This window comes from Topomyia yanbarensis, chromosome 3 (genome assembly GCF_030247195.1).
Source record: "Topomyia yanbarensis strain Yona2022 chromosome 3, ASM3024719v1, whole genome shotgun sequence".
NCBI classification, from domain to species: domain Eukaryota; kingdom Metazoa; phylum Arthropoda; class Insecta; order Diptera; family Culicidae; genus Topomyia; species Topomyia yanbarensis.
The window spans coordinates 390,030,164-390,052,698 of record NC_080672.1 but is presented as its reverse complement, the minus strand read 5'-3'; the positions used below and the strand labels follow the sequence as shown (position 1 = coordinate 390,052,698).

The 22,535-nt window shown below is 37.9% G+C and overlaps 2 protein-coding genes across 2 annotated transcripts in view; one reads left to right on the top strand and one right to left on the bottom strand.

Annotated features, from left to right (window-relative positions):
- Positions 1-22,535, bottom strand: part of LOC131689278 (intraflagellar transport protein 88 homolog) — a 139,413-nt gene that overhangs the window by 25,483 nt on the left and 91,395 nt on the right. The gene's annotated exons all lie outside the window — the stretch shown is intronic.
- Positions 20,919-22,398, top strand: LOC131689280 (cuticle protein 19-like). The gene is made up of 2 exons (XM_058974259.1): positions 20,919-21,012; positions 21,664-22,398. Exons 1-2 carry the CDS (start codon positions 20,995-20,997, stop codon positions 22,228-22,230), a joined length of 585 nt encoding a protein of 194 aa, XP_058830242.1. The 5' UTR covers positions 20,919-20,994; the 3' UTR covers positions 22,231-22,398.

Here is a 22,535-nt window from a genome sequence, read left to right as displayed (position 1 = left end):
AGATTTGACTGGAACTCATTCTAGCATATTTAAATTAAACAGTTCCAAAACATGCGTGTTCCTTTGGAGTACAGACTAACGCGAATTTCTAGAATGCATGATGTAAGGTTTCTCTCATAAGGACATATGTGGAATGCTGTTGCGATCCATTTCGAGCCAATATTATCTCCCGGTTGCACGCGTGCATAATTTCTTCATTGATAAAGAAATACATTAAATATTATCGGATTCTATAAGTGAGCTTCATTGAATTTCTTAACATTGCTATGACCGATCAAAACAAATCGAACCAAAATTAGACAAACCAGGTTATGCACCCATCAAGGACACATGCCAGTACAATAATCAAACGGTACACCGGCCGCGGAAGATACCAAGTTGATCGCATCACTTTAAAAACAGCGTCCAGCACCTCCCTAGCAAAAGCCAGCCCCCCATTTCCATCAATGACAATTTACGATCGTGGCCCGTATGCACAAGAGGCAAGGAAGAACAACTGGTCGTGAGCACCAAGACAGCTTTAACGATGATAACTTTGACATGAATGACGGCATGAGATATTTGAATGAACTTCACGATGCCACTGGCGAGCAAACAAATGTTTTCCGTGAAAGAAGGTCTCCATGCGCGATAGCAAGTTGCGTACAAGAGATTTAAAGGGTGCTCAATAATGTTTTTCAGACATTTTCTCTCATCAATAAATATGTACAATATGAAGTTTTGTGCAATATAAAGTTTTTGAACGCAATTTAAAAATCTCAAAGAATTTTGTAGTGGGCTACTGAATGCGACTTCGTAAACTTTGAACATGTTCGAAGAAGTTGTTAAGATATCTTTAGTGAGTTATCCATGCAAATTAAAGTCGGATTTTCATTCCGGAATCTGGTGTTTGGTACTCTGGAATGTTTAGTGCTAATAAATGTAAATAACTGAAAATTCAACAGTGTTGTGTTTTTACCATGGGGGTGTCACTCCTGTCATCCGCTATGGAGACATACAGACTTTGACAGTAGTCAACATATGTGGGCCTAGCCGCTTCTAGGCCCATGTCGCCTGTGCAATAGCATTGGGTTGTTTTGATTTTAACAAAGGCAGATATTGGCTAGGACAAAATGGCTGCCTAGCAGGGGGCTGGTTTGTACTCTATTTACACGGCTTTCGGTTTCAATATTTGCCTTTTAGAAAACAAACCCTGGATCCCGAAATCACAACTTGCGAACTCATTATCTGTTTGAGAAATTCAAGGCAGTGTACAATTCAAGGCAACGAAACAAACAGTGGTGTCAGATAATGCTTAACCATTGCTTTACGACAAATCGACTAGGTTGATTCGTATGTCGCTGAATGGATCAAACCAAGCATCAGAATAGTCAAAGAGACATCCGGTTCGTTTATTACTTTGGATGTATTGAAGCATAGCGATGCACTTCCTTATTTGTTGGTCAGGAGTATTCAAAAGTGCGATGCTAAAGGCTGGTGTGCAAAGGAATGGGACAATCATAACGAGATCTCACATGCTTCTTGGCTTCCGGACGACATAGACATAATTAGAGTCGATCGTAGGGTAGTTGAAGAGGCTTCTGTGCCTTTTAAAAGAGAGGTTCTCAAAATCGGACTGACTATAAGATAGCCGATAGAAACCAGGCAGCCTACACAACTCCTTAGGGTGAAATATAGCATGGTATATCCGTACTCCATTCTCATGTAGAAAATTGTGCACGACGTGTCATCGGTGAACTAAACAATTCACTCACATATGTCGATAAATTCCCAGATGCACTAATGTCATGCAAAAACAAGAGTCTTGGGTCAGATAGAATAAAACTCATTTTTTTAATAAACTGCCTTATCCAGCAAAGAGCATTGGTCAGCGTGAGTGGAGAAAGTAACAGTGATTGTTATTTATAAACTGGAATAACATCCTTTCGATCACAATTCGTATTGGCCGATTGCATTTCTATTCTACTACTCCTAGACAATTTGGTTAAGGGGATGGTAAGGGTTTCAGTGTGGAAAAAACAATCTTTTTGCGATTTTTTAGAAATTTGCATGAAGCGAATTGATCAAAACTGTTGTACATTATAATGCACCATTTCAATAACATTCTGTAATTTTTCTATGCAAAAATATCAACAAGCGACTGTTGAAACTTTTTGTAGAACGTCTCTGGAAAAACCACTACGCCTAGACTATTGTTTACCCCTACATCTAGATTATTGTTTAATACTCACACTACGCGAACTCTCCGTTACATTCCCTTTTTATTCAACGTCAATTTGACGAAGTGCCAGTGAAAGTAACTTTTTTATCAGTTTTTTATTGGTTGTACAGAAAACTAAAAGACGGGCGGATTAATTTCTTTTTCCAATGAATCTCGTTTGTATATTCTCGAAATTTAGATAAAATTACCTGAAAATTCGATCTTCATAATGAAACGTATCCACCAATCATTAAATGTTGAATAGCGGATAAATGCTGATCGTTTGTGTGTCCAATTTGCACTTTTGGTTTATCAAAAGTAAACTTACATCTTCGGAGCTTGGTCACGAATTATAGCCCAGGATTTCTGAACACAGAACATATTGTCATTTTCAAATAATTCGGTTCATCGCAAGAATGTAAAGGCGAAACAGGTCTGTCAATGAATGTTATTAAAAGTTTTAGCTTTCCTGTTGGAAACACAGAGTGATTTCCACTGTTCTACTCCTACTATTTGAGTGGAAACGAACAGTGACGTTTTCAACGGCACCGGTGGTTGAGTGGTAAGCGTGACCGCCCCTCACCCCAGTTGGTTTGCGTTCAATCCCAGTCGAGGTCGTTGAGATTTTTCTGAGGTGGAAAAAAATCTGTGGTCATGCCTTCCTCCGGAAGGGAAGTAAAACCGTTGGTCCCCGATTCATGAATTGTGATGGGTTGATGTCTATTCCAGATAGTAGAGTCATATATATAGGCCGACGGAAAATAACTAGAACCAGGGCCGGCGGAAAGCATGGGTAGTATGGGTAGTACTACCCATACCGAAAATAACCGAGAACCATTTCAAAAAATTTAGATGCGCAACGCATGTATCTCGCACTACACACGTTTGAAAACATCGATGTACCACAATTTCATATGCATAAACGAACGTGATTTAATGTGAATCTAATGTAAGCGTGTGCATTGCGAAAAGGGAAAAATCGTTACTAATGGACCCCTCACCCTATGCTTTCTACCCACTCGGGCGTAAAGTTTTTCGCTGCCCCTGACTAGAACAAGAAAAACACGGTTTCCGCGGTTTAATCTGTACTTCTTTGCACCATCCGGCTTCCGATTATTATACTTGCTAACCAAATATCCAGAGTCGGGATGTGTAAAATTGCCTTAATCAAGGAATAAATGCACCAGAAACACCATGACGATCAGGAAAATCTCACTATTACTGCTTTCACTGAGTTCTGTTGAAGATTCCAAAAAAATCGCGAAGGCCAAAGAATTTTTCGTAATCGCAGATCACGTCAATTTTTTTTTCTCCTCTGAAAATGGCGACTTGGCACATGGCTTGTTGTACACCCAGGTTGTTTTACGCGGGGGATAAGTACCGCGTGAAAAAACCGCGTATAAAAACCGCGTTAACCCATTCATGCCCATTAGGGCATTGCAAAAAAAATTTTTTTTTGAATTTTCAAAGGCCTCCCTCTCATATTGTGACAAATGTCAAAGTAAGCTCAGATGCCAAATATCACATCATTTGGACAATTTTAGACCCTTGCCCACCCCGCTTGAAATTTTTTGAAATTGGTACTATGGGAAAATATGGAGGAAAAATACATTAAATGCAATCAGAAAATTAAAATTTATACCTCTTTTGGAAGGAAATAATCTTAGTATTTGAATGGAGATATATTTGTTTCTAGAAAAATACGGGAAAGTGGGGTACTGGGTCATTTTGGCCCCAAAATCCCCTATTTTTAATGATTTTTCTGCTCCGTGATGCAATTCATACATATTTTGTAGTTTTTCTAATGTGAAAAAATCTCAGAAATCGAACGGAATCCTTTTGACCTTAGTCCGAATACGAGAAGTTGGGGTTAAATGGCCTTTTGTCATTCATATTAAACTTCATCATTTTCTCGTGAATATATCTCTATTAATCTTCGCTCAATTTTCATAAACTATACCTTGTTGAACGTGGAAAATCCTTAGGATTATAACAAAAATAGATTCGTCACCGGTAAAATTCAGGAACATCAAATTATCTGACATATAGTGTCAATTTCACATTTTTATCATAAAATCGCACATATTAACTCCATTTAACAACAAAATTCTTATTTAATTTATTACTTTTAGTGTAAAATATGCTTAGGGATCACATGAGAAAAGTTTCACTCCTGGAAAAATAGGGGAAGTTGAGGTATTAGGACAAATAATGAAAAAAATGAGATTTGTAGAGTAAATATCAAAAAGTTTAATGTTTCTGAATTTTACCTTTAACGTTTTTATTTTTGTTTTATTCCTCAGAATTTTACACGTTCAATAAGATACATTTTATGAAAATTGATTGAAGAATAATAGAGATATATGCATGAGAAAATGATAAAATTTAATATGACTGACAAAAAGCCCTATAACCCCAACTTCTCGTATTCGGACTAAGGTCAAAAGGGTTCCGTTCGATTTCTGAGATTTTTTCACATTAGAAAAACTACAAAATATGTATGAATTGCATCACGGAGCAGAAAAATCATTAAAAATAGGGGATTTTGGGGCCAAAATGACCCAGTACCCCACTCGATTCGAGTGTGTATCTTCGTCGCGAGCAGTTGACTCTTGTAGGGCTTCCTTCGAGTCGGTTAATTTTTATCATTTTCGGCACAGTTTACTGCCTCCCGGTTATCGAAAGTGTGAATAACGGTGTAATTTAACGATTATACAAATTGAAGTGGTTTATAAACGCCTTTTTCGGCACATTTTCAACTGACGCGTGTGGTGACAGTTTGTGAAATTCGAATTCCGGCAAATGAAAAAAAAAATCTTTTCCCCGCATTACCGTCCGTCGATTCCCGATGCAAAGACAATAAAAGTGCACAGAGAACATCTAGAAACACAGTGTACATTCCAAAAATAGTGAAAAATGGTTTTTCAGAGAAAAAAATTCGATCCGGAAAGTGAAAAAAATACGGCAATAAGAAAAATTGGCATATTCAAATAGTTGGCGTTTCACCGGCGACTAGCGACTACTAGATGTCGCCCCGAAAAATAGGTGGCAAATCAGCCGGTCGGTGTTCAGCTATTTTAGTCCGCGTCCCTTATCACCTATTTTTATTGGGTGTTTCATCGGCGGTGCTATCTTTGAAAATGAACCGCCTTGGATATTCAACTGCTTTTTTTTGCTTTCTTATTTTATTGCAAATGAGTGGATATTTTGATTCTTTTATATTCGGGATTGCAGATATTTTGTCGCATGTAAATTTTGGGTGTTCGTTGGTGTGATGGCTCTGTAAGGGAACACGTATCCGCCGGTCGGCCAAACACATGACCTTATTTGAGTGGAATGATGACTTCAATCATGTATAAAGTTTGAGAATTGACAATTCGCGAGAGGGGTCAGGGACCGGTTGCCAATTACCTTCAGTTATGTCAGCACGAAGAATAAGTGTTTTGCTGTCAGTTCGGCACGGTGAGCCGAAGACAACGGTTGCTTTTTTGGATAGCTCCGTGAATGCGGTTGTTTGCAACTGATTCGGTCGGATAGAGTGAAGTGCACATGTGTGGCCCGTTTTCCGTGTGGTGGCAGTGGTTTGTTGGACAGAACAGTATCTAGCGTGATAATATCCAGCATGAGACAATACCACACCCAGTAAATTTATCTTCAATGTTTCGGCTTGGAGTATGACATCGCCATTTCGGATCCGGTGAGAAATTTCCAATTGGAATTTTTAATATATTTTTCAAGATGTAAACGACCTATTGAGCATTGCATGAAAATGTATAACCTCACTTTTCTGACAGCTCAGAGAGCTTGTTTACATGGACTTAGAAAATTTTTGGTTTAACCCAGTACAAGAAACGCGGTTCGAATTCTAACACCATGTAAACAAGCTCGCTGAACTGTCATTTTTTCGAGCATTTTTACTCATATGACGTCACCTTGCAATGTCCTATCTCTATCCTACTGGACTCTTTGTATAGAATGTGAATGTGTTCGGGTGCGCTTCGTAGCAATTACATGAGTCTGACCGAAGCTGCACCGGGTTTAATAAAAGGCGATACAGGCGATGCGTCGGCTTCAGTCGACGCCAACGGAGCGTCACCATTCCGTCAGGATAAGTTGAATGCGTTTCTCTTGTGCCCGTTCACATGTGCCGTACGTCAAGACATTCCGTGCCGTTGATGTTGTGTGTGAATGCCTCCATCTAAATGCATGTAACTAATCTTGACGTCCCGTACCGGTGACGGAAGCCTGATGTATCGTGTGAATAATCGTACTTAATGCTGAAAATTCGTTCGGATCCGCAGTCGGGCTAGCTCAGTGCAGGTTTGCTGTCTGTATTTTCGTATATCACCGAAAACAACACAAACACAGGTTTATTATTCTCGTGTAATATATTATACCTTATGCTGGGAAAGGGCAGGGGTATATATTTATTGTGTTTCGTTTTGCGCTTATCCATGCATCTTGTTCATATAATATAGGTTTTAGCAAATGAGGGAGAAAAATCGTAACTGATACTGAATGTGAATGAAGTGCGGAGCGTCGGTCTATCTCTTTCAGATATTGGGTCCATTGGGGTGACATTCGGTACTTTGAATACAGGGCCGACTATTGAGCCCTGGTGTACTGGAGCGAGATGAACGATTGAGAACAGTGCTGGTTGTCTAGTGTTGCTTCTAACTGATATTTTAACATTGGGTTCTATCCACAGGTGGGGAATTCTCTTTCGAGAACTACTCGGTCGCTATTACGTTTGCTCATTAACTCATTACATAAAAATAAGTTAAAGACACAGCCTTTCAATATTTATTGATAAAAACCATCTAAAGTTTTATAGAACCGCAGTGGATTTCTAAAGAGAGGGTTGATAGTGAGAAACCTAGTGGGACCTAGCAGGGGAAAAATCTGCATGTATTTTTTATATTAGTACCACACAATTCATTTATAACAGGCCTTACACGATCGTGAATATTTCGAGAATATTTAGTAGCCGGCTTGCTTGGTTGTATTTTTCAAAAACGGATGGTGGGAGCGTAGAACGAAGCACAAAATTTGTTTCTTTTTCATTAATAATTCCGTTGCGAGTGTCATAATATTTACTACATTATTAAATGTTGTTTTCATTCATTAACAAGTATATGTAATGCAGTTATGCACTATTTTCAATATATTCATTACATTTTTTTCTCCAATATATAAATTTCCTTGTCTTTATTATATCCATGATGTTATTAATTTAAATTATATTTAAGATATACATTCTACTTGATAAGTTTATTATATATACACATCGCAATGATTATTAAAATTTAATCTATTAAATTAATTAGCCACGTGGGTACTCATTATTTTCATTACATGCAGATATGTTCAAAAACTAAGAATGGTTGAATACGGTAGCAATATTGATTGGGACTATCGAACATTAATAATTGTGTTATTATGCAGTTTTGTCTGATAAAGGAATTGCAACAATTTGATTATTTCTATTTACTTATACTCTATTACATTCATTTTTTTTTATTTATGGTAATAATGATGATAAATCACCCTTTTATAATCATGATTCATTAATTTCTTTAGAATTCATTTTCAGATTTATATACAGGCACATATTACTGCATGTAATCTTCGTTTGGTAGAGGAGATATTTTTTCATTTCATTTATTCCTTACTTTACTTATAGTTATAATTGAAATGTCGGTATTTTTTACATATTTTACAGTGATGCTGAATTTATTGAATGCAATATATTCATTATATGCCTTTAGTATATTGATTGCATTCTTATTAAACTATATATTAGCATTATATTTTTTATTCGCCATTACTTCTGTTTTATGTTATATATTTATTACATGCAATATATTTATTATTTATATAAACATTAAATACCATTGAGTGGGAACGGAGCATCAGGATATCATTTATGTTACATCTTGGACTAGATGTCGTGGGTCGCCAGCATCTAGTCATAAGAAAAGAATACTCTCACTGATCATATAATTCATCGTAATAATGTTGTTGCTGTTGGTGTTCTTATCCGATAAGTGGTAATAAGATTGACGTGCCCTTTTCGCACAAATCATCAGGTAGTGCCTTAACAAGCACTGGAAATTGCTTTATTCAAATAGTTGGAACCCAGCCTTTATATATTATTTAAAAATAATATTTTTTTCAGTAGAAGTGTTGCCGAAACATACAATATATTACATATATTTTATTTATTACGTTACATTATTATTCTTATGAACAATTCAGTGAAGACTCGATTTGTCGGCCTCACATCGAAATCTGTTTGATGGGTTCCGGCAGGCGAGTATTATATTATATTGTATTATATTATATTATATTATATTATATTATATTATATTATATTATATTATATTATATTATATTATATTATATTATATTATATTATATTATATTATATTATATTATATTTTATTATATTATATTATATTATATTATATTATATTATATTATATTATATTATATTATATTATATTATATTATATTATATTATATTATATTATATTATATTATATTATATTATATTATATTATATTATATTATGCATATGCTTTACGGGCTGAGGAGGGTGCATCAGGGCATCATTGAAGTTGCAACTGGACAATGAAGTGGAAGCCAATCGGAGTCAAGGAGGAAAAGTGTTCGTCGTTCGCGACAGATAAATTTCTCTCCAACAGTTGTAAACAATTTGACGCGCTCTTCTTCAAACAAACCATCCCGTGGAAAGCTTGACATGTATCGCGAAATTCGTTATTCAATCTGTTGGATCTTATTGTTGGAAGGAGACTCTTTGATTCCCGCGGATACTGAGTAGGTGCAATTGCCTACGGGTCTGCCACCCCCCCTTTTGGCCCTTTATACAGCGGTATGCTGAATTCAGAATGGTAACGAAATTTGAGCGTACTGTTAAGTGGAGCCGCATGCAGAGCAAGACTCAAGCTAGGATGGTGGCTACCCGCATACAAAATGACCCAGTACCCCACTTTTCCGTATTTTTCTAGAAACAAATATATCTCCATTCAAATACTAAGATTATTTCCTTCTAAAAGAGGTATAAATTTTAATTTTCTGATTGCTACTTCAAAAGTTATTGCATTTAATGTATTTTTCCTCCATATTTTCCCATAGTACCAATTTCAAAAAATTTCAAGCGAGGTGGGCGGGGGTCTAAAATTGTCCAAATGATGTGAAATTTGGCATCTGAGCTTACTTTGACATTTGTCACAATATGAGAGGGGGGCCCTTGAGAATTCAAAAAAAAAATTTTTTGCAATGCCCTAATGCCCATGTTGTTTGTGGACAACATCGTTTTTAAACAGCTATAACTTTTGATTGTGGCGAGAATTGCTCACAAAAACAAGTAAGGCTCATTAATGTGATTATTGCCTTTAATTTGAGTATTAACAGTTGCAAGGATTAGCTCTAGAGCTGAAGTTATTGCAATTAGTCTGATTGATTTACGATGGAGCAGTGCTGCCAGGGACAGTTTACGTTGACGACGGAAAAAGATTTTTTCATATATCTTTGGTGCAATATTATTGAAAACTGATAAAACTTATCAATTTAGACTGTCGTTTCGATGGCTGCGTTTTCCACGTAATTAGACTATTGTAATTATTCTAGGACAATTGTATTGAGCATTAGAAGGTAAAAATTGACCAGCTTCTAGCACTGCCATGGAAGCACCTATCTTTATAAAAATAGGCTTTTCGTGTTTCCTGGCCCCACCTTTTTCTAGGAAAAATAGTTTTGAAACCCTACATGCACTAGTAACAAGATGGGCATGAAAGGGTTAATTGGAAAATCCGCATAAAAAAGCGGTAATTGGAAAATCCGCGTAAAAAAACCGCGTTAATTCGAAAATCCGCGTAAAAAACTCTCAGCAAAAGACTTAGAAATTCCGAAAATATCCATATTGATTGGGTTATAGCGAATTTCGCTAAACCGGAAGTCGCCATTTTGGAATTCAAAATGGCGTCAAACATCGATCTTTGTCTCCTGCTCGTCAAGACCATTCCGAAAATACCTATATTGATTGGATTATAGCGAATTTCGTTAAACCGGAAGTCGCCATCTTTGATTTCAGAATAGCGTCAAAAATCAATTTCTGGCACCTACTCTTCAAGACCATTCCGAAAATACCCATATTGTTGGGGTGCGGCTCTTCCAGACCCGTCTCTTCCATCTTTCCGAAAATCTTCTAAGTAAAAAAAAGAACCTAGAATTTTTTTTCAGAAAAAAGTCTAAGTCTCTTGCATTCAAAAGGAGGAATATTTTTGCGAAAACCGCGTTAATTGGAAAATCCGCGTAAAAAACGCATTAATTGGAAAATCCGCGTAAAAATACCTCGTAAAAAACCGCGCAGCAAAAACCGCGTAAAAAACCTAGGACTTGTTTTGTAAGTTTTTAACGAGGTTCGGTACATTGTTGTTTTATTTTTTGCCGCATAAACAAGTCAGCATTTTACTGGATAATGTTTATGTAGTAAAAAAAAGTTATGATGAATTCACTAAAAATATTGCGGATTCCAGCAAGTTATTCGTAAAACTACGAAAGTCACTGTAAAAAGAACTCTCCTGCAAGGGCGGGCATAGCGAAGTTCGTAAATCGATTGCCTTGTACGCAGCTCATCTGGGTTCCCGAAAAGAGGCAAATGACCCTAAGGTTAAAACCTCTATAATCAAAATAAAAAAAAAACTCTTCCACAATTTTTTAAACCAATTTGCTGAAATCGCTGCAAAAATATAGTTTTACTGTGCAATTCGTCGAAAGAAATTACTGAACAACTTTTGGCTAGCTTAGTGTGTACTTGTATGTGGGCCGTTTATATCGTTAGACGCACCATTTATTGTTGATATAATAAAAGTTATAGTAATTGTTGCTAATTCCTTTGTAATACACCTTTCTCAACATTTCTTTGTCTTTAGCAACAAACCCTCCAATTTAATTCGTCATATCATCTAAATTCGAGTTTCCAATCAAGCGCACACAATATGTTATACAGTGTACACGTGCCGGTTGTTGATCATGAAATGACCGGCGCCGATGGCTTTCCTCCCAATGTAAATCGTTTATAAAATTTTTGCGTATAGTTGCTGGCAAGGCATCCCTCTGCATACGCGTACACTGAACGAAAAAATACTTCCCTGTCGACCTGTGTATCTGTGTACCCGATTATGAATGTGTTTATGTTTAAGGTCATGTTTTGAGCACTTTCATAGGTTTTAGCAAAAGAGCTTTACATTCCCTTTGGGAAACATTCGCTAAATCGTCCTCGGAATTTAATTTTCAATCCTTTGAAGCATTTTCTTCTTCGTAGGGTTATACACCTTGCAACTCATCTGCATTAGATCATCTCCCGACTGACAATTTTCAATTAATTCAACGAATTCAATAGCACTTTCCCCGTTCGATTCGGCTAGGATTGCAACTGACGAACGCAAGCAAAATCTCTTGTGTAAAAGCCGGGGGCCGCGCTGATGCACACCGTTAAAACAATATGCTCCGGTCGTTAGTTACAGGTTTTGTAATTTATCCATCTGCGGGGTACCTACCGAAAACAATCTAACGCGAAAGGGGTAAACTTGATTCTACACCTGTTGTTATATTTGCAAACGTTAAACTGAATGGATCATTAAATTGCGGTCCAACATATGTACAATCTATTAAAACTACAACAATTAAATTTGAATATGATTTACTTTTATAACTTAATTGATATTGCATAAGTTTGCGCATTGGGAGCGAGGGCAATTTTCGATTTCGATCCATACCGACCACGATTGTGGAAATGTTTGGCCAATTGGGAAACGATCCTGGTTTCGGTTTCTTTTGATTCAGAAATAGTTGAGAAAATGGTTTAGAGAGAAAAAAAAGAAAAACCTAATCAACGCTCGCTTCAATGCACTTGGCATGCATCGATTTGGGTCGGTTGATCACTGTGAATGACAGGGGAAAAAGCTTGCGCCGATCAAATAAATTATATTGAAACAAACTAACAGCTTCAAGCCCTGCTGTTAATTGGCCACTGTGTCTGTGTGGCCGGCAGACGACGAAATGCGTATACCGTTCCCCGGCGTTACGCCTTATTTTAACCTACGCCACGGAACCACCTAGGCGTGAATTTTGCGGCATAACAAAATGTGCGCAAATCGGTGCAAAAAAAATTATTAAAGCGAAATGTTTCGAACATTTGTACCTACCATGCGTGTGGATTATTCAATTATATTATTTGCCGGGTTAGCGGAGGTGCAGTGCCGCCGGCGTGTCTTTTTGTGCCACGTGGTTGATTTGGATTATGCGTGATTTTAGCACGTCAGCGATTAGCGTACGGTCCCGTCGGTCATCATAACGATACCTTCTAGGTACATGGTACAACTTTCATCATTATTATTATGACAAATCTGGCTGTGCAACCATGCGTCGCCTTTGCGTGGTAATGCTGTGTAACCATAAGTTTTATGGTGCCCAAACAACCGTTAAACTATCATCTATCCTTTAGTCTGGAATTTATAAATAGTTGCAAAAGCTTAGCATGACTTAAGGGACCAAATTTCTGCAATTTATGATGAAAGTGACGTTTAAGTTCTTAGTAAGTTCAATGTAGATTACACATGCACTTGTTGCCCAGGCAGCCACGAAAACCATTTGACAATTTAACTAGTGCTCAGAAGATCCGTTTACGAACTCGAAGCCGCTTGAAACTACAATATAGCTTACATGTGTCATGTCTTAAGGGGGCATTTTTACTCCATTTTCTGACACATTTTCAAACATTGCATATTAGAGTTGTTTTAAGCATATTACGAAATACACTTCAGTATTGAATAACATTTTTAGTTGCATTCGAAAACCCCTTTGCCACTCCCCTCGCGGCTATTTGAAGTTGTCAATGCAAAAATAGTTGAAATGTTCATCGGAAATGAAAAATTTGAAAAGGGTAAGAGCGTATTAAATTATCTAGTCCTTGACCCCTCCATTTTCAAAAAATCAAATTATAAACAAAATGTTTGATATTTTTGCCATTTGAACAAAAACGTAGGATTTATTCTCAAAAAAATCATCTTTAATAATATCAAAAAAGTAGTTACTTTTAAAATTTTCCAAAAAAGTCGGGTCGAAAACTTGATAAATTAATAAGCTTTTGCATATAAAACCTTTACTAAATTTTAAAGGAAGAATATCATCGTATTAGTTGGATAATTTCGATTCAAAATTTGCAAAACAGTTGCTTCAAATACTATCGATCTAGCTGAATGGTGCTTTCGAAAAAGTGGCAGTGATTTTTTGTCGCACTACCTTACTGAACTGGAGCATGCAACGTTATCTATTGATTAGGGTGTCCCAAAATGACATCTTGTTAAAGAAGTCATCGGGCTCACTTCTTAAACGAAAGGTTAGGGTACCAGGACCACTTTCTTCTTCGGAGTGAATTTTCTAAAACGTTCCCTACTGGTGGCGATTTTTTGAAAAATGGACTGATTTTGGGTAAAATTTCAAATTCATGCCTGTTGAAGTGCTCTTAAAATGTCTTAGATTTTTTCAGTATTTTTTTATTTTTCTTCAGATCCAAATAGAGCAGTTTGGTGAGTTAATTTGGACAAATTTTGGATTATAAGAGCGGAAGAGCCATTAAAACTTAGTAAAAAGAGTATTTTTTGGCGTTTTTCATAAATTTTTCTTCAATACTGGGTGTCTACAAAATTTTAAAAGTATAGGATATGCTTCAAATAGTTGAACCGAATTTAGGGAAGTAATTTTGTTGAAAAAAGTGTATAGCTACGGCTAATGGGATAGGAGTTATAGAGGTTTTTGTTAGATAACCCTTTTGACATTTTTTGCTATTTATCAAAATTAACACTGTTCTACAAAATGAAACCATTTCAGTGTACTTAGTCCGCATTTTATTTTTTCGAAAAATAGAAGAAAAATGATGAAAAATAGCGTTTTTCGTTTGTCTTTAGTACATCAGAATCGGTTTTTATGAGCATTTGACGATTTTTTTTGAATTATTTAGTATATTAATAACTACCTAGCGGTTGAAAATCACGAAAATTTAACAAATATGTCGAGTTAGTGGCAAGTATATGGCGTATATTTGAGTACTGAATTGATTGGCGTATTCGGATTTTGTATACAAAGCCTCATTTCAATGTTAGGTACATTAGAGGAGTGAAGAGAAATGCAGAAGAGTGAGGTGAATGTTGAAAAATCACACAATTCTGAAATAGTCAATTTTTAGGGCTACGTATTTTCGAAAAAGTTTGACATTAGAATACAGCGCATTTTCTAATTCAATAATTTTGGTGAATAAGCCTCCTAGAAGTAATTATGGGGAATTAGTCATAAAATAATTAGAGATTTGGCGTCATTAGCAAAGCAATCATAATTTTTATAATTGATGGTACAAAAAATCATAAAATGCTTTTTCAACCCGATCTTGACGTACTAAAGACAAACGGAAAACGCAATTTTTCTTCTATTTTCCGTAAAACAATATGTGGTCTAAGCAAATTTGAATTGTTTTTTTTGGATCATTATTATTTTTGATGAAATGCTAAAAATGTTAAAGCTTATGTAACAAAAACTTAAATAACTCATACCCCTTTTGCAAAAATTGCTTTTTACCAAGTTTTAATGGCTTTAGTCACTCTTATAATACCAAATTTGTACAAACTAACTCACCAAACTTCTCTTCTTGGATTTCAAGAACAATAAAAAAATACTGAAAAAAATCTAAAACAGTTCAGGAGCACTTCAACAAGGTTGAATTTGAAATTTTATCCAAAATCGGCCAATTTTTCCAAAAATTAAAATTCGCTACCAGTAGGGAGGGTTTTTTATCAAATTCTCTCCGAAGAAGGAAGTGGTCCTAATACCCTAACCTTTCATTTAAAAAGTGAGCGCGATTACCTTTTTAACATGATGCCATTTTGAGACACCCTACTATTTATATCATAACATATCTTCGCCAAGAAGGATTCTTAGTGCGAGTAAGATCGTAACACTAACTATGTAACATTCTGTATACTAAGAATCGTTTCGTACTGACAAAGTCCTTTCAAATAACATCCACATTGATGACGGTTTTTCTATTTTGTGGAAACCGGAAGTCGCCATCTTGGATATCAAAATGTCCATTATCTTTCAAATGACACCAATATTGATGATGATTTTCACTATTTTGTGATGTGATTTCAAAATATCGGAAATCACTATTTTATGTAACCGGATGTCGCCATCTTAGATTTCAAAATTTCACTAGTCATTAATTTCCGATGTCTACTGTCCACCCCTTTTTAAATGACATCCATATTGATGATTGTTCTCACAATTTTGTGTAACCGGAAGTCGCCATCTTGGATTTCAAAGTGGCGGTAATTAAAAATTTTCGTTATCTATAAACCACCCTCTTCCAAATGACATCCATATTGATTATGGTACCCTCTTTTTCGGGGCAAGAGAAGTCGTCATCTTGAAATTCAAAATTCAAATAATCATACCATTTCATCGTCTATAATCCACCCCTTTTCAAATGACACCCATATTGCTTCTCACTATCTTATGATAACCGGAAGTCACCATCTTGGATTTCAAAATAATCAGTTTTCAGTGTCTACTGACCACACCCTTTCAAATGACATCCATATTGGTGATGGTTTTCTCTGTTTTGTGGAAACCGGAAGTTGCCAACCTGGCTTTTCTATATTTCTAAAGCGTCGAAAAAATTATTTAAATTTCATTATCCACAAATCCGAATAAGAAATATTCCTAAGGCCATTTATGAACCTTAGCGCAAATATGGGCTAATAGTCTATACCTTTCTTGCTCTAACAATCTTGTCGAACCATTTTTGCGCTAATTTATATTTGATCTACTTTTGCGTCAGGTTGTATCAAATGGATCTGTGTTGGCATAAATTCATTTGGCATAAGGTCATTTGGCATAAGGTCATTTAGCATAACGGTTATTTGGCATAATGGTTATTTGACAATTTATCGCACTGCAGGCCATTTTCATAACGGACATTTGGAATGACGGTTATTTGGCATAATGGTCATTTGGTATAATTTTGAGAATTGATCGCACTGACCGTTATCGTGGAGATAAAATTAATTATGCCAAATGTCCATTATACCAAATGACTTTCAGTCTGGTCAATTTTCAAAATTATGCCAAATGACCAATATGCCAAATGACTTTATGCCAAATGGCCCGCTCCCATGTTAAATATACCACTTCTGATTTCTGGATAAACATGTGAAAAGGGCATATCGCAAATGAGAGTCTCTCTGTGTTTACTTTCTCTTTCGATTATTACGGTGTCATCATAAAACTTTCCAACATTGTTTCAATAAATATCGAAAGACTCTGATGTCGTCTAGCATATTATGCTAAGAGTTAAGGAGCAAACGTAAAAGTGGCCTAGTTATTGACGGAAGAGAAAATAAACACAGAGAGGCTCTCATTTGCGATATGCCCTTTTCACATGTTTATCCAGATTTAACAGAAAATTTTAACCCACTTTTGCACTGAACAAAATTTTAACCCACTCTTGCTCTCAGTGTTTCATATATAACCAATGGAACTTTTGTATTTTATTCTGTTCTTGAAGAGTCATAATGGAAAATATTTTAAAGCACTTGAAACAGCTAAAACCAAATTGATGAGCGAGCGACCTTTTGGCGAAGCTGCAATCAGAAAACAGATTCCATAAGTAACGGGTGTTCAAAAAAATGAGAATGATTTCAATACCTTTCTGCAATTAAAGTAAAGAGTGTTTTTTTTCTCTCCAAGAGAATTGCTCTCTGTACTCCCTGGCTTGTTTCTTTTCGCTAGGGTGCTCTCAGTTCAATCAAAGATGGCGTCGAAACAGCAAGCACTCCGCGAGCGTGTTGTACGGTTTTAGGAAATGCATAGTCATCGTGGAAAAAAGTTTACGGTAGACCACTTTCGAGAGGAAAACGTGCCTGTGAATACAGTTTACCGGATCCTGGCATCCCTGAGCATGGAGCGACCGGCGAAGGTAATAACGAAGAAGAAGAAGAAGGAAGCGTCGAAAAAGCTTTTCGACAACAAGGGCGCAACGAGTTTGCGTGACGCCGGCCGAAAATGTCACCGCTCTCATACCTTGATTCATCGAACCCTCAAGATGGAGGGCACCATCAGTCGGAAGAAGACTCGGTCCCCCGAGTACACGGACGAGCAGATAGCGATCGTGAAATTGCAGTGCCGGTGGATGACGAAGAACTACCGCGGGACGTCGTTCGTGCTGGACGACGAAAGCTACTTTCCGTTCTCGAAGACCCACATTCCAGGAAATGATAGCTACTATTACAGCGACAAGTCGGCCACACCTTCCGAAGTAAAATATAAGTTTAAGCATAAATTAGAAAAAACAGTTATGCTGTACATCGCCATATCGGACAGAGGGATTTCAAAGCCGTGGTTCAAGTCGAGCGGTCTGGCCATCAATCGATAAGTATACCAGGAGGAGTCTAGAGAAAATTCTTCTTCCGTTCTTAAAGGAGCATCATGCGGATGGGAAGTATGTCTTCTGGCCGGACAAGGTGTCTTCTATTTACGTCAAGAAGACGCTGGAGTATCTTGAGTAGAAAAAGATACCGTACGTGCCGAATGAAAGGAACCCGACCAACTTGCCCCAGTGCCGTCCCATTGAGGATTTTTTCGGCTCCCTCAGTGCCCTAGTGTACAAAAATAATTGGCGGGCCAAGGATACGAAGCAGTTGACCACCAGGATCCGGAATTGTATCCGGAAGAGGAACGTCAGTGCCGTCCAGCGCTCTTATGAGTGCATCGCCACTATGATACGTCGTACGGCTGATCAGGGCCCCTTCTCCAATATTCATTGACGTTTTTGGGAAGAAGAAGCACTCCTTCAACTTTTTGTTTGTTTTTTGACTACATGACTGAAAAAATTTTCATTTTTCATTGAACACTCGTTAGTACTACTTTCACCAGTTGATATTAGACTGCCAGAAAAATAATGAATTTTTGAAAACTCAATCGGCCCACCCCTGAGTCGATTCCTAGTCCCACCAGGAGTATTTGCTCCAAATTTGAAGCAAATCGGGCAAGTCTAGCTACCGGACCAATGTGCCTGAAGTTTGAATGGGATTTTTCGACAATTTACATGGAGAAATCCCCCTAGTTCGCATTTTCGCCGCTAGGTGGCACTATATGCATCGCATTATCACTGTGAGTGAAAATAAGAAAGATAATTTAATTGTCTACAACTTTGTCGAAGACTGCTAGTCAATCCGGCTTTGTTGAAAGAAGTTATTAAACTTTTTACGAAGTGATGTCTGAGTCAGTTTTGCATGGGGCCTAGCAGTGCATTGTTGCGTATCAGTACTCGATTCCCACGAACTATACATTTTTGTGAAATAATGGTTAGATTTAGCTGAATAGTATGTTCAGAAGAATTGTAGTACATAATACTAGTTAAATTTTGGTTACATCATTTTAGTTCCATCTGTGACCGCATAGAGGGCGCCAACACTAACTTTTCATAGAAGAGAGATAGAATATTGGGATGTTCGGAAGAATTACTGAGAAATGCCTGCTCTACAACTTTGTAGAAGACAGCTAGTTTATATCTCTGTCCGTTGAAAAGTTAGTGTTGGCGCCCTCTATGCGGTCACAGGTGGAACTAAAATGTTGTAACCAAAATTTAACTCGTATTATGTACTAAAATTCTTCTGAACATACTATTCAGATAAATCTAACCATTATCTCACAAAAATGTATAGTTCGTGGGAATCGAGTACTGATACGCAACAATACACTGCTAGGCCCCATGCAAAACTGACTCAGACATCAATTCGTAAAAAGTTTAATAACTTCTTTCAACAAAGCCGGATTGACTAGCAGTCTTCGACAAAGTTGTAGACAATTAAATTATCTTTCTTATTTTCACTTACAGTGATAATGCGATGCATATAGTGCCACCTAGCGGCGAAAATGCGAACTAAGGGGATTTCTCCATGTAAATTGTCGAAAAATCCCATACAAACTTCAGGCACATTGGTCCGGTAGCTAGACTTGTCCGATTTGCTTCAAATTTGGAGCAAATACTCCTGGTGGGACTAGGAATCGACTCAGGGGTGGGCCGACAGGGATCATTTTTTTCTGGTCACTCTAGTGGATATGCTCTTGATTCTCAAAACAATCACCCTATCAAACACATCACAAAGCAATTTTACTCTGTAATGCCGATATGAAACCAGTTTGGCTTGGAAAAATAAATGTCCACTGGGGGAATCACTGTGCCGCTATCCTTGCTGTTGCTGTACCCTTCTTCTACTGTTAGCTATAGTTCAGGCAAATGCTCGTTTGGCTTATCCTCCACAGCGAGAGTGATCGGTGCTTTTGTATTTTTTTTGTATGTTGCTAGACGTGGAAGTGAAATTCTTCACTAAACTAAACCGACGAAATTGTTCACAAACATGAAAACATTTCGGCAAAATGTTTACGGCACAAAACATTTGTGCGCATTATGATTTGCCAAAACATATTTCCCACCCAACCAGTGCTCGTCTGGGTTCAGCGTATACTCATTTCTCTCTAAAAGTCTAGCCCCGTATCTTATAATATGCTCCGGTTCAAAACCTAATAAGAGGTGGTAGCCCTAATGCTTCCGGATTCCTAGGGAACTAGATTTTATTTATGGATATGGTAGGAAATGGTTACGTTTACGTTACGAAAGGCCATCAATTTAGCAACGATTTCATAAGTACAAGTAAAGATCTTTATCTAGGGTTCATCACCAGCAAGCAATGCTATCTGGGGGTTATATGCTCTGTTTTTTGTAGAATGTATACTACAAGATTATACGGGAGACGAAACCGGAAAACTCTTTTGTCCTAATGAAATCCATGACCAAAATCATTTATTTTGCTCGTGAAACAAGCCACACATTACGGTTGGATTAGCTCTGCAATATAATCACACTTAAGCATAATGTATGGTATTTAATGTTATTTAAATTGTTATTGTACTAAATTGGTAAAAAACATACACATTAAATGTTCATTCCGCTGGATTTATCTACCAAATCAGCTTAAATTTGCATGTTTCCTTCAGATCAGCGCACCGCCTCTTGCCAGCCACGGCTGAACTAACGAACCACGATAACAGTACATTCAATCTGTTTATATCATGGCCATCATTTGTTCATCGCTGCTTATCACAGTTTTCATCACGCTTCTGGCGCGTTTACCAGATTATCAAACATTTTCCTTCTGCACCGGCTTCGCCCCACGGTTTGACTAATTTGGCATTTTCAAATTTTCCTCTTCAGCCTGCACTGCACCGCACTGCGCACACCAACACGCCAAACGGCTCCGCACACAATCGATGGGGCCCGACTGGGAACTCTCCGCGTGTGTCTTCGCGACGCGACGCGTCTTTTCTTTTTCATTCAATTCCCCGGGTAGTCAATTTTCATTCGATTTGGCCGCTAAATTACGCCATCCAGGCCCAGGCCGACGTCGTCGTCGTTGTTGTTGGTGATGCAGGTTGTGGGTTTCGTGCGGGGAGTTTTTCGCTAAAGCGTCGTCGCTTGGTGGCGCCATTGGTCGGGGCGTTCCTCCCAAAAAGCAACCAATAAGGCTGCTGCTGGTTATAAATATTGTAGTAGAGGCCTACGTAAATCACAGTCGTGAATTTTCCATCGATACAGAAACAATAGTCAGCTTCGTGGAAGCAGCTACCGTAGCCTACCAGTATACAGCGTGTAAAAAATGGCGTTCCTGTTCAAAGTAAGTGACAACCAGCAGCGGTTGGATGAAGTGAAATGTCGGAAGTGCACAGACAAGTGGACGTTGGTTGGGTTTGAGAAAGTTTGCTGTGAAATGAACTATCATTGTGATCAGATAATTGCTGGGTTCAACGATAAACGATTATTGACAGCTAATGAAGGTGCAGGGGGAAAATTGTGTGGATGCAATAGTGGAAATGAAATAATCGACTGTGTGCATTTTTGTATGATTATATGCAACTTGGTTCACGATTTCTCTTTGTCATAAGCATTCGAGGAGATGCAATAAGGAAATTGGAAGATAACATCGTGTTTTGTGATGCAATTGCAGTTGGCTGTGTGTTGCGGTGTTTCTAGGACAATGTGTTGTAATGACGTGCAACGCGGTTTCGCTTCGACCGCAGTTTCAATTGCAGTAATGTGTTTTTTGTTAGCAGTGAGGTTGACATGAAAGTAGATGTTGTTATGTTTAGGTGGGCATTTTCTAATAGGAGCTCAGGCAAACCCACATGTGTTAATTGCTCATTCAACAATGAGGACTTCTGCTTAAAGTATTATTAATGTTACGTTATCGGCATTTCACAGTAGTGCAGTTTTGCTGTTCCAGATACAAATGAATGTTAAGTAACGTATAAACTCATTCTTCTTCTAGACAATTGCTTGTGTGACTTTGCTCTCACTCACGGCAGCTCAGTACGGCGAGGAGGAACACTACGAACATCAGGAGCCGCATCACGCCGTTGGATTTTCGTACGCCAAGTTTAGCGGACCCGTTAGTGGACCAGCTCACGAAGTGCACGTCGAGGACAAGCACGGGCATGGTCACACAGTTGATTACGTTGCTAAACCGGACTACCAGTTCGAGTACGGCGTCGAAGATCCCAAGAGCAAGGTTTCGCAGAACCGAAAGGAGCAACGCCACGATGACGACCTGCATGGTGAGTACAGCGTCCAGCAGCCGGATGGGAAACTGCGGGTCGTCAAGTACTCGGCCAACAAGCATACTGGATTCCACGCTGAAGTGTTGATCGATGGAAAACCGCTGTACCAGGAGGAACTGGCCAAGCTGGCCCACGACGCACAGGAACATTCTGTTCGGGCCCATGATCGTAACGAGGTTTCGTACGGTGGCTCAGAGGGGCAGACCTACGAAGAGGCACCAGCCTCGTCCTATGGTGGTGAAGAGGGCGGCGAGGGTGAGGGCGGTTACTATCATTAAATTGCTATGCCAAGGCAAGGAAGACTAGATTGTACATAAACTGTGATGTCTTTTGATCACTTAGATGAGGACAGTTACTACTCTATTTATTTTAGACATTTTCTATCTGTTTTCTTCACTCTAGTCGGGATTTTTTAAAAAAAGCTTATCGCGTTTGACGTATTTGCACATTGTCAGTTCCTAAGCTTATTCTGCAAAGACTTTCGTTTCACGATGTTCTGATGAAAGTACTATAAACCGTTTAATAGCTCATACCCGAATGTGATAAAAATCGAAATTGAACAGCAAATGGTCACCGAGCAGGT